The sequence below is a fragment of the Colias eurytheme genome, chromosome 10 (assembly GCF_061535395.1).
Source record: "Colias eurytheme isolate Ceu_HAF_F1 chromosome 10, ilColEury1 Martin Lab GWU primary, whole genome shotgun sequence".
Lineage (NCBI taxonomy): Eukaryota > Metazoa > Arthropoda > Insecta > Lepidoptera > Pieridae > Colias > Colias eurytheme.
This window is the reverse complement of record NC_142989.1, coordinates 5182992-5197325: the sequence shown is the minus strand read 5'-3', so window position 1 is coordinate 5197325 and position 14334 is coordinate 5182992. Positions and strand designations below refer to the sequence as shown.

The 14334-nt window shown below is 31.8% G+C and overlaps 1 protein-coding gene across 2 annotated transcripts in view; it reads right to left on the bottom strand.

The window, feature by feature from the left end:
- foxo (forkhead box, sub-group O) overlaps positions 1-14334 on the bottom strand; it is a 71841-nt gene that overhangs the window by 55715 nt on the left and 1792 nt on the right. For both annotated transcript variants that reach the window (XM_090106618.1, XM_090106617.1), the window contains exon 2: positions 12458-12663. In XM_090106618.1, coding sequence (XP_089962744.1) covers positions 12458-12663 — 206 coding nt within the window. The remainder of the gene's footprint in view (positions 1-12457; positions 12664-14334) is intronic.

The window sequence follows — 14334 nt, the reverse complement described above, 5'->3', positions numbered from 1 at the left end:
AGACTGACTAATGAGAAACTGATAAGATTAATAACTTAATACATATAAAAATATAATGTTATTGCGCTGAGTTGTGAAATAATGAGAATAATAGTCTCCATATAAAATATTGCACATATTGCTAACAAATTAAAAAAAAAATTATTAAAATTAATATTGGATATCACGAAATAAGAGTGGCCACTTCTTTTGGAACTAGGACACATTTTCTAATATTTTACTGGATGATTATTAATTTATTTAATTTAATGCTGGAGAGATTTTGCGTATAATGAAATTAATTTTGCGTGCAATAAAAATTTATATCATGCTTAACACACAATAAAAGATACAGTATGTATTAACTATTAAGTACAAATGTATTATTTCAATGCGTCGATAAATTTAAATCACTTCAAAGTTCGAATCCTTCTCTATTATTTTTATGTTTTTTTATCCTATGGAAACCGCCGTTGTGTTATTTCTTGAAGCAACAATAACCGAAACTTTCCTAGATTCCGGAGTCAATTGGGTCGATATCGTTTAAACAAGCGATACCAAGGACAGTGTTCCACACAGCGGTCACACCTCCGTCTATTTTTGGAACTTTATACAAATCATAACAATCCATTGCTTTCAAAGTATGCTCTGTGTATAAAATGGATTGCGATTATGATGTAGTGTAGATCGAACAATAAAATTGTGTCGAATGTATGTTGCTACAGGCTCCAATGTTAGTGGCTATGCTACTATCAAAAACGTCACTATGTCGTTATTTACCAAGATGATAAGATGTCACGAATGTTATTTGATCTTAAAGAACGAAGCATAGCTGCATAGAAGCTAGAACAGTTTATTATTTTGGTCGTGTCTAAGTTATTAGACCTATAATTGTGATTAATTTTTCTCCCAAGATACTTACTATAAATTATGATAAATGTTAAGGCAATAAATGTATCAGGGTAATGGTAATTTAATAAAGAGAATAATCAAACAAGTACATAATTATGCAATAGGTATTGTCAACAGATTTAACACGTGTATCATGTATGTGTCGTGACCATATCGTAGATTGGCTCATTTCATGATATGATCGATCATTTCGTGAAATGGTCGCATTTCATGAAATGGCCAACATAGTTTGATCAGATCGTATAAAAAAAAGAGAGTCCATCAAATATTACATAAATTCAGAATATTTTAAGAACTTGTTTACTTGTCATTTAAGTCAGTGCCAACGAAGGTGCGAAAGGTTTTTGCAATAGAAAACAGATTAGAAAAAACAATGTCGCGGTACTGCAATGTTTAGGACTATATTTTTGCCAATTTATTCATGGCAATTGATCGGGCATTTTTGGCAGGAAATAATAGCTAGAACGTAATAAGACAAGACTCAAAATTGTGAATATGGAAATTAATCTGGAGTGTTTTAGGAAATAAATTTACAATGTTTTAATGTTTTATTTTGCCTTGTTGTCTTTGCGTTGTCTTCATATAAACATTCGATGTGTTTTTGCTCTTTACACGCTTAAACGTTATTACCGCTGAACTTTCCATTGTCCAACAATAATTATTATTTAAATGCAATGTTAATATCATTTACCCAGCAGAAATTAGTGCTTGTTGTATATAAATACAGTAATCATCGGCTATAAAATAGGTAAATATATTATTATTTAAATCATCACAACCAGTAATACAGCATATTCTGCATTTATGTGCTGCAGGACACAACACAATATAATACAACTAAAATTCTATGCACACAGCCGTTCTACGCATTACATATAAAGCATTTTAATAAAGGAATTGTAAATTTGTAAGTCACTGAACGTTCAATAAACTAAAATTATGAAAATTACGGATTTATTGAATAATATATCCTCAGAATATATCCATGAAAGAAAGAAAGTATTTCCGAACAGAATTTCTTTTAAATTGCTTCAAAGCGGTTTGCCACCAACCGCGACGCAGCGGACAACTAATAGAATATTATATGAAATTATGTATTTTAATAATTTTATAAAATATTCCAATTATTCTGTCAATGTCTTCCCGTCCTTATATCCTGGTATAAACATTTACACCATAATTCGTAAAAAACTATAGTATAGCAAAGTAAATGAATAGATATTCCAAACTATTGTGATGTCACAATTTCACAAGTTTATCGATAACCACGTCCGTTTCCATAACAAGATATGCGAGTTACATTTCTAAGCTTTCAGGAAAAGTCTGTAAGTAAGTTTTAATAGGGAAGGCGTATAATACGAAAGATTTCGCAGAAAAGCGATATCTTGGCATAATTGTACTAGAGTGCTTCCGATGCCCCAATATAATATAAGTTTTGGTTTTTCGAACTAGAATATATAAAAGAGATAAGAAGTTAATTTAGGGCCGATTTTTCAATGCCCAGATAAACAGCTAGATAGACTTTATTCTTCAGTTAACAAAATATTCAATTTTTCAATAGACGAATAGGACTTATCTATCCAATAACTACGTTATTTGAGGAATAAATCTATTTGCCGCTCCAACGGCCAGATAGCGCGCTATTCGACTGTTAGGCGTTTGAGTTGACAACTGACGCGTCAAATTTGAGATATTTTCGTATGTCATAACATAGAGCGTAGAATTATTAACAATTAAACCTCTTTCTATATAATAATTATCAATTAAAATCATATTGAAATTGATGTTTTTGATAGTACTGATGACCATGCCATTGAAAATTTGCCGAACGCTGCCTTTAAGTATGTCGTTTCCATCGTAAAATATATAAATTGAAACACAAATTTAACCAAACTCTTTACTCGAATCAAAACAACAATCAACAATCATAGAAGACAAGTGCACTCCTGACGTGAGTCATAATGACGGTTGTTGACAAATTGCAAGATTTGACTCTATCCCGCTCTAACCTGACTAATTTAATATGTTTGTTTCGCCACTCCGAGAGCAGTGCTGCCAATATGGAAATATTTGGTCAGATAGTTATTCATCAAATAAATCACGATTGAAAAATAGGCGAGCCGTTATGAGTTAGATAAATAATTGAATAAATCTATTCGAGGGGTAGTTATTAGACTGTTTATCTCGCGATTGAAAAATCGGCCCTTAATGATAAAGATTTCAGAGTGATCTAAATATCAAACGGTAGACACGGATACGGTATTATGTTACGAATGCAGGTACTTACAATGATTTGTATCTGATAAGTAATAAGATTATAAACTAGATAAATCAATTTGCATTAAGTAGGTACATTCAAACGTAATAATTAGTAGCCACTTGTAATGTCGGTTTGGAGCCTGATTTGTTAATCATAATGTGCATAAAAATTACAATTTAAATAATGTTTAAATTATCCTAATTAACAAGTACCGTATCAAAAATATTAATTTGCACCAATTTGATATTCAAATAAGCTCCGTGTGAAGTTCTTCACACATCGCTTAGTATAATTGCTATTAATATTAAGTTTGTAAGTTGATAAATGTAGGTATTTTCCACAATGCCACATCCAGTAAATATATGTCAATGTCTAAATTATCATATCAATACAGCTGATAATATGTCATTATAACCTCACCAATCCAATGAGTCTTGGTTTATCGTATGTAACTTGATTTTAACCCTCGCAGTTCAGGGGCTACTGGAAATTCGATTTGGCAGTTTGCAAAAATGTAAAAATCAGCCGCGGGTATATTTTCGAAATCTACAGCTACAGATTAAATAGCAGCAGTAAAAATACAGAAAGGGCAACAGAAATAATAAAGATAGCGATACTGTGCGAGATAGAAGATAATTTATTAAAAATATTATTTATTTTTAATGTATTCTTCTCGCTCGCATATAATCGCTATCTTTTTTTATATACATAAACCAGTATCAGCAAAAATGAGAGGTCAGTTTCAATCTTACTTTATCTTCTTGGTTTTTAAACACATTTTAACAACAAACAAATAACATGTTCCTCTCATGTAACATAATGTTGTAAATAAACGCGAATATTTTTTTTTTAATATGTACACAAATATTGTTAGGAAACAAGAAGACCACGCTGCAGCTGTATTATTTACTAGCGGTCCGCCCCGGCTTCGCCCGTGGTACATATTTAGCAATAAAAGGTAGCCTATGTTCTTTCTCAGGGTCTAAAGATTGTCTGTGCCAAATTTCATCAAAATCGGTCCAGTAGTTTATGCGTGAAAACCATACATACATACATACATACATACAAATCTTTCCTCTTTATAATATTAGTATAGAGTATAGACAATGCATAATAGTGCAGTTCGAGTAAATGGTAGTTCTAGTAAATTACGTATTACTAATATTTAAATAATTAAACAATTCCATAACATTATCATACCTATCCAATAAAACTTATCACACCAATAACACAGTGCATTATATAGAATAATATAACTGTAATAAATAATGAGTATACAACATACATAAAGTAAATGGAAATTCCGGAAAACATTGTAGGTACATGCTTTTATACCTAAACCGCATTCAGACAAAGTATGAATGGGAATCTACACAAATTATCTATCACATAATACACTATGCAAATAAAGCTTACTGCTTATCTTAGCAATATGGCACCTGTGCAAATTAAAATAACCTCAATTAGTTGTTAAGAAAGGTCTCGGTTGGAATTTTCCTATGATTAAACCTGTCTAATGTTTAAATTTATTAATGTGAATATAATGCATTATAGCGACTAATTATCGCTGACACTAACTCATATTATTACAATAGAATATTTATAAATAGCCTAATTATATTTTGTGGTAAACGTAAAAACATAATTTTATCGTACTTCCTTATAATTTACTTGAAAAGTAGTTGCAGACTCAATGCAAAAACTAGAAATTAAATCATAGAAGTATTATGTTTGAATGATCATCATTATTATTATTTTTATATAAATTTTTCAATCGCACGTCGACGCGTAGTTGAGCGAAACCAGGCAAATATTAAACTAAAATGATTTTATAAGGATAAATCATAATAATTATAATGACGAAGTAGTTTGTTTGAGTTAATTTTAATATTCAAGTCAAAGTGTCTGGTATTTGGGTTCGTTTTTTTTTTAATACGATTCATTCATGCGTACATTTATTATATATATATATATATAATCACTACATAGTATAAAACAAAGTCGCTTTCGCTGTCCCTATGTCCCTGTTTGTATGCTTAAGGGCGCGTATAAAGTCAAATCACCAATCAACTTTTAGTTGATACGTGTAATAATATTCAAGACCAAATATAAAAAATAAAATATATGTAAAACTTGATGATATTTTCGATTATATTGTCAGATCAAAAACATAAAATATTGAAATTGACTCGATAGAAAAAATTCACGAAGTTACCTCTAAATTTCACACTTTTACGTTTTTTACTGGACATGGTAATACTTATTATGATTTTTTTTTCATAAACAATTATATTAAAACATTTGCAAGATATTTGTCAGAGCATTTTGTGTAATTACTTTTAGTTTTGGTTTAATCACGATAAAACACTTTTGGCGCTTACTATATTTTTAATTACGCAAGAAATCATCTTCCATCGCACGTTCCGGGAGCTAAAAACATAATTCTATTTCATACATCAGACGCTATCGCTCCGTTGAGACGAGTAGACCACGCTAAAATTGCTGCGCCGTGTTTTATAATTACGCCGAATATTGATTTGTTGAAAATGGTAAACAACAGTACGAAAGTCAAAACTGTACTTACATTGAATAGGTATTTTTTTATAATATACATATGTATATGTATATATATAATATATTCATAATCTGTATTACATAGTAGTATGTAGTACATATCTATACATAAATATAGTTTTTAGAATTTTTGTATGTCTGTCTGTATGTATGTCTGGGCTCTAATTTTGGTGCAGATATAGCTTGAGACCTGAGAAAGGTCATAGGATGAGTTTTATCCCGTAAATAAAAAAAACTGTCTGTGTTTGTCTGTTTGTTTGTACACGCTAATCTCCGGAACTACTGGACGGATTTGAATGAAAGTTATTTTGTTGTGTAGGTACTATTATATTATCCGGGAAATATAAAATAATAATTTATTTTGAAAACTGAAACACCTGATGCAGAACCGCAACAGACCACCTAAACTATAGATTCATTTGAGAAAGTTTATCCAGGCGAGTTTGGATATTATTATTTGTGTAAATTCTGTAAATTCGTTTCCGCGAGTTGAGTATTCATGCGACGATATTTATAGATACCTACATTCATAGTGGGTACCTACAATTTACAAAGACACTTTTTATACTTAGTTATGTAGGTACCTAATTCCTACGGTCGCCTTGCAAATGCAATCAATCAAATCGGGAATGTTTTATAATATTATATATATATATATATATATATATATATATATTATAGTATTACTAATAGGTAGATTCCTATGTTTGCTCCAGTAAATAACCAATACAGGTTGTGAATAGTAACTACACATTATATATATTTACAATCTGTATTAGATAATAATATTACAATCACATAGGTATAAAAAAAAATTGTACGAAAGTCAAAACTGTACATTGAATATTTTTACGGATACCTACTTGGGGCGTGATTTTCAATCGATATAGGAGCCAAAAATATAGGTACATAGTTTATAGAATTTTTGTCTGTTTGTCTGTATGTATGTCTGGCTCTCTAAGCTCTAACTTTGATACAGAGATAGCTTGAGACCTGAGAAAGGACATTGGATAGATTTGTTCCCGTAAATCCTAAAAAAACTCTATGTGTCTGTTTGTTTGTACACGCCAATCTCCGGAATCCGGAACTATTGGACGGCTTTGAATGAAAGTTATTTTGTTGTGTAGGTATTATCTGGGCAATATAAATATGCAAATTCGAAGATCTAGAATGTATGATGAGGGACCCTGAGATCACACTCTAACATTTATAGGAGTGACGTCAACAAAAATTGTTGCGTCTGATGGAAATTTTCTGTTGATTAAAAAAAATCAAAGATCTGGAACATCTGATATAGACCCATAAGAGCCCAGCTACACATTTATAGGAATGAAGTCTTAAAAAAAATGTTCAGTCTAATGGGTATTTTAATTAAAAAATTCGAAGGTCTGGAACATACCCTAGGAGCTCAAACAAACTATACCATTATATATAAATTACACCTACTCTAAATAAATTCTCCTAGTTGTTCACGTCTAAAGTTCACGCGAACGAAGTCGCGGGCATCAGCTAGTGTTGAATCACATGTCTTTAGTCGTCTCTCGATAAAATAATACAACAAATTTCGAAGAAATTCCGAAGAAATTTGGATGAACAAAATAATAACTAGTTTTCAAATAATATTTTATTTTTTTATTAATCAAGGATAATATTTATTTTTATTTTCAGAATAATTGCAGAGTCGAAAAATATTGTACAATCTAACGAATTTGATAAAAACAAAGTTCTGGAGGAATGTGTATCGTCGACTGTGTATGTTTATTTAAAAATACTATCTATACTCGCTATTTTGACTTTGAATAATTTATATTTGTTTAATTGACCCTGTTTGAAAGTAATTTACTAATTTCACAGAACAATTTTAAATTTGGAAAATGTGGACCCTCACTCTCTACCTGTGTCTACTGACTATTGCCACGCAGAAAAAAATACTCCAGAAAGGTACCTGCTAAAGTTACCAGCTCTCGATAAAATAATACGTAAATTTCGAAGAACTTTGTAATATTTTATAAAGGATAATTTTTATTTTTATTTTTAGAATAATTGCTGAGTCGAAAAATGTCGTACAATATAATAGTCCATTGAATAAAAAGTTCTAGAGTGCGTGAGTTAGTAACGTAAGATGTTTCTTCGGAAACATGTCAAGAGTCCCTAGGTAATAAACATACTAAAACCCCGGGCCACTAGGAGGAGCCCCGGAGTGGGGGGAGGGGGAAAATGGGTCCATTTTTTCATTTTTCGCTTAAATCTCAAAAACGGTACATGTTAGAGAAAAACTTTCAACGAAAAGTTGAAAGGCCATAAAATTATCTACAAGTTGTACCTGAATCATTTTTTCCTATATCCTACCGTTTCTGAGTTATACGCAGTAAAACATGATTTTGGCTCAAACAATTTCCACATCAATCGATCAAAAAATATTTCTTTCTTCCAAAAAACTCAAAAGTGCAACTTGTGACCGGTACTGATAGATTGCTCTTAATTAGGTCTATAATTGGTAAAATAAACACATTCCTTCATGGAAGCCTTTAGGAGGAATCGATTGTCAAAATATTATATTATGGTAGTTTGAGTTACTGAACTTGATCTTTTTATTTTTTTCTTCCAAAAAACTCATAAGTGCAACTTGTGACCGGTACAGATAGATTGCTCATAATTGGGTCTATCATTGATAAAAATACCAGATTCCAACGCGGAGGCGTTTACGGGGAATTGAATTTTATTAGGGTAGTTACGATACTTGAACTTTTTATTTTTTTTCTCCAAAAAAACTCAAAAGTGCAACTTGTGACCGATACTGATAGATTGCTCTTAATTAGGTCTATAATTAGTAAAATAAACACATTCCTCCATGGAAGCCTTTAGGAGGAATCGATTTTCAAAATACTATATTAGGGTAGTTTGAGTTACTGAACTTGATCTTTTTATTTTTTTCTTCCAAAAAACTCAAAAGTGCAACTTGTGACTGGTACTGTTAGATTGCTCTTAATTAGGTCTATAATTGGTAAAATAAACACATTCCTCCATGGAAGCCTTTAGGAGGAATCGATTGTCAAAATACTATATTAGGGTAGTTTGAGTTACTGAACTTGATCTTTTTATTTTTTTCTTCCAAAAAACTCAAAAGTGCAACTTGTGACCGGTACAGATAGATTGCTCATAATTAGGTCTATCATTGATAAAAATACTAGATTCCACCATGGAGGCATTTACGGGGAATTGAATTTTATTAGGGTAGATACGATACTTGAACTTTTTATTTTTTTTCTTCCAAAAAAACTCAAAAGTGCAACTTGTGACCGGTACCGATAGATTGCTCATAATTAGGTCTATCATTGATAAAAAAACCAGATTCCACCATGGAGGCCTTTAGGAGGTATTGAATTTTATTAGGGTAGTTACGATACATGAACTTTTTAACTAACTACCCTAATAAAATTCAATTCCCCGTAAACGCCTCCATGGTGGAATCTGGTATTTTTATCAATGATAGACCTAATTATGAGCAATCTATCTGTACCGGTCACAAGTTGCACTTTTGAGCTTTTTGGAAGAAAAAAAATAAAAAGTTCATGTATCGTAACTACCCTGATAAAATTCAATTCCCCGTAAACGCCTCCGTGGTGGAATCTGGTATTTTTAGCAATGATAGACCTAATTATGAGCAATCTATCTGTACCGGTCACAAGTTGCACTTTTAAGTTTTTTGGAAGAAAAAAATAAAAAGATCAAGTTCAGTAACTCAAACTGCCCTAATATAATATTCTGACAATCGATTCCTCCTAAAGGCTTCCATGGAGGAATGTGTTTATTTTACCAATTATAGAACTAATTAAGAGCAATCTATCAGTACTGGTCACAAGTTGCACATTTGAGTTTTTTGGAAGAAAGAAATATTTTTTGATCGATTGATGTTGAAATTGTTTGAGCCAAAATCATGTTTTACTGCGTATAACTCAGAAACGGTAGGATATAGGAAAAAATGATTCAGGTACAACTTGTAGATAATTTTATGGCCTTTCAATTTTTCCTTGAAAGTTTTTCTCTAACATGTACCGTTTTTGAGATTTAAGCGAAAAATGAAAAAATGGACCCATTTCCCCCCTCCCCCCACTCCGGGGCTCCTCCTAGTGGCCCGGGGTTTTAGTATGTTTATTACCTAGGGACTCTTGACATGTTTCCGAAGAAACATCTTACGTTACTAACTCACGCACTCTAGACCCCCCTTGGAGGGACTCATTCAATGGACTATAACCAAATTAATCAAAATAAAGTTCTGGAGGAATGTGTGTCGTCGACTGCGTATGTTTATTTAAAAATAGTATCTATACTCGCTATTTCGACAGACTTTTTTTACGGATTCGTGCTCTATACTGTTTCCCTAATATTGTTTTTTTTATATATTACATACTTACAGACAGTTTTTTTACTGTTTTATAATATGTATAGATTATCATTAATAATTATAAACAAATAATAATAAAAAGACATATTACATAATTTGTGATGATTTCAACTTCACTGTTTTATACAATTATTTTAGACAACATACCTACTAACTACCGAAAATACGCGTTGAACGAGCGAAGAATATTGTGTATAATTTAGCGTGCGATGAACTTTACGTACGTTGGATGAGCCGGGTGTATGAGGGTATTGTGAGGGCGCGCGGCATGGCGCGTAATGGGCGAGGCTTAATCGTAGAATTATCTGGCTTTATACGCCCTCTTAAATCTTTGAAAATACGCAACGGATTTTGATGCGGTTTTTTTTAATAGATAGAGTGATTCAAGAGGGTTTTAGTATATAATTTATTAGGTTTTAGACAAAGCGGGCGAAGCCGCGGGCGGTAACTGGTAAACCAGCTAGTAATAATTATGTTGAAGTCTAGAACTTTCCATAATGTTAATTGTCAATTGATTATACATATAATTGAAGTACATTTATATACTTGTGTGAAGTAAAGATTTCTACAATGTAAGGAAGGAGGAAATTTCCGTTATAATTGACTTATTTTAAGATAGTTCAATCCGTAGTCAGTTTTTTGGCGGCGCTTGAGGATATGTTGAGATTTGCGAAGGTGTCTAACGGTTCCTTGTAACGGTAGCATTCATTTGTTATTCAGCTGGGCCCAACGTGACATCGATACTGCGAATACGAATATTGTAACGTCATTTACCATTTACAACCTATATATCAGGTTTCACACAATTCAGGATACTCAGATTAGTTCTAATTACGTGAAAGTATACATTTCCTATCGTTCATTAAGCCTATATGATCACTATTGATTCGTATCTATTTTCTACAATCACAAGGCTTAGGTAACCATTGCCCTGCAGGCTGCAGGCTGCATGTCATATAACAAACAATGCGTTTGTAATGAAAATAAGATTGAATAAACAGTATTGGAATTAGAATAAACTATCTTTTCGGATCCAACATCATGTGTATGTATTTAAATTCTAATGGATCTAAAGGTATTTCTGTCTTCAATACATTTGTGAAAATTTTCGCCGTATTGTTTGCATTTTGTCAGCTCGTCCGTAGCTTGAGAATGACACACGATTTTAACATGTTGTTAATCGAACAGGCACACAATTACGGCGCGCGGCAGCGGAATATAAGCATTATCGCAATAGCTGTAACTGCCAATTTGGCATCAACTACACGCGGCGCTTGAATGGCTATTATTGTATGCGTAAATATTAATCAATGCCACGGATACGTTCACGAAGGTCACCAAGTTCGAAGCAAAGTTAATCTCGGTATTCGTTACAATTTAGTAAATTCACATTTACAAAAATAGCACTTAACATTTTTTCTATTTCTTGTAATTGTATCAAAACATTGTTTGGAACACAATAAATAAATAACAATATACCAATTGTTGTTCCATCGACGTTTATGTTTGGAATTTATTTTGAACGCCACTTGCGTAACGGTTATGAAACGTTAACGGAGCGATCATGTCGAGAATAGCTCCATGGATTAAATGGGTAATAGTGTCTTTATTATCATTTATATCAGTCGTGTCGCGGCTCGGATTGAGATAACGTGAGCCACTGCGCAGTTCGACCAAACGTGTTTCTGAGAAACAATGCTATAGTAAATTCAATTTGTTTTTATTAAGTATATGAGCTAGATATATATTCCCAGAGAAACAACAACCAAGTCACACCTACATAATTTGCATTCTCAGAATAGGCCATGAATATTCCCGTGTAAAAAAAAAGAGTAAGTAGGTCCTAGATACAAAAATTTTAATTGCTTGAGTACCTAGGTTTGAAACATTTTGTCCACTTGCAGCGTGCGAATTGCGAAATGCTCGAGTTAAAATCGGTTAAAAATACATACTTTAAAAATGCTCATTACTGATACTCAGCATTGGCTGCTAGTTCTTTAAACATGGCATGACATAGTTCATAGTCAAGTATTTAATTACAATTTTAGTCTAAATTGGCTGGTTTCGTAGGAAACATTAATTTACATAAAGTAGGAAGGATTTTATTCTTAATCTTTATTGAAATGACACGATGTACTATTACTTTTCCCTATTGAATGTTATAACTTTACATCATAATATTTCAGCACGTGTAAGTTAAGAAAAATTTAATTATTAACTGCATGTGTGAGTTAACGACTAAATTATGTGATTGCTAGTATAACACGTGATAAAAGAACTGATTGGTAAATACATAATTTTAAAGAACATTATAGTTAGAGACGTACCTTCCAACCTGCTGACGAGTTACTGTCGCCTTTATCCTTAAAGTATGGCACATTCTGAACCATCCACTCATAAATCTGGGACAATGTGAGTCTATTATCGTGTGCAGACGTGATGGCTTGGGTAATAAGATCAGCATAGGAGAGGTTACCCCAAGCATTTCGGCGGGAGGAGTTTTTCTTCGCTGCTATCGGTAGCGGTGGCGCACCTGAAATAGTTTCATTCATTTAGGTATCTCATGTATGTTATGTACTGTTTTCTGTGATGTATCGAAAACAGTCGTAGTTTCATCGCGTATTTCTTTATTAATAGATTAGCACTCTAATAGGAACGAAGGAGGTAATTAAGTAAAGTAGTTAGTTGGAGCATAATAAATTTTTTGATTGAATTATTTTCTCATGTCTATCTACTAATAATTTGACTGAAGGAAGAAATAAAAAATGAGGATATTCGAATATAATGTATTCAATATAGTCAAACAATATGAGACTTATTATTAGTTTTATTATCAAGATAAATAAAAATAGTTAGAAATAAATTAAACAATAAAATTTCCAATAATACTAGACCAAGTTTCCAATAATATACCTAGAGCATTCTTGTTTAATCTTGTAATAACGATTACGATTTACGATATACATGAAATATTAAAAAATTTATAACATTTCTCTGGACTCTTGTGTATTATAGTGCTAAAAATACCTTTAGTGATGTTTTATTTTTGTATGTTATGTTTATCTATTATGTTTTTACACAAATTCTTGAATATTAATAAAATTTATTTATATTGGGTAATACCTAATATCGAATATTACAATCAAATGTTTTTGTTTGTGCCCAGTCACCTTACTGAACTATACAACGTGGGATATGGGAATCAAACCAGCTTCATCATATTTTAGCTTAGATTATTTTAGTGTTGTTCTTAGATCACTTATTAGTTATTTTTGTAATCCATACTAATATTATAAATGCGAAAGTAACTCTGTCTGTCTGTCTGTCTGTTACTCAATCACGCCTTAACTACTGAACCAATTTGCATGAAATTTGGTATAGAGATATTTTGATACTCGAGAAAGGACATAGGATAGGTTTTATCCCGGAAATCCTACGGGAACGGGTTTTTCTTTGAAAACGCGGGCGAAGCCGCGGGCGGAAAGCTAGTTGTTATTATAAAACTGCATAAACATGTAATGTTCTTATAACTCTTGTATTTGTTTAGTGTGTTTTAAACGTAATTAATTGTTACGATAGTGAAAGGATAATACCGATCTGGTGAAATTTCTAGATTGATTTGCATAGTTATTGGTTCAAAATTTAAGCTGATTGACTGAGACTCTATTTCTTCCCTTTTTTTTACTATTTCAGTTCTTCGAATTAAACAAATCAGATCATCACATTGTCACAGGGAAGTACTGTAGTATTTTTCTATGATAAAAATAAATAGTAGGTACCTACCTAATTGGAAATAGAGCACTCTTTACTTAAACTATTACATGCTATTACGGTCTACGACCAACATAACCGCAATAGGTAAGTAGCTTACCAATGACTTTCTTACTAATGATACATATTTAGTCTTTAATTCTTTATTATGTTTATATCGATTTGAGGTTAGGTATAATAACTTTAATTAAAACATTTAAAAATATTTGAAGCCATGAATCGAATAACCACAGTTGATTTTTTTTTTAAAGAACCAGGAAGGTACGTACCTACATTCAAGATACACAAAAACAGTTCTTTTTGGAATTTAAATGACTGTAATAATTGCTTATTTTTAAGTCAGTTCAGTTTTAGTTTCAAGTACAGTACCTACTTTGGTACAAAGATTATTATTTATTTATGAGTAGTCTAGGTTATTACCTAGCCTACCTAG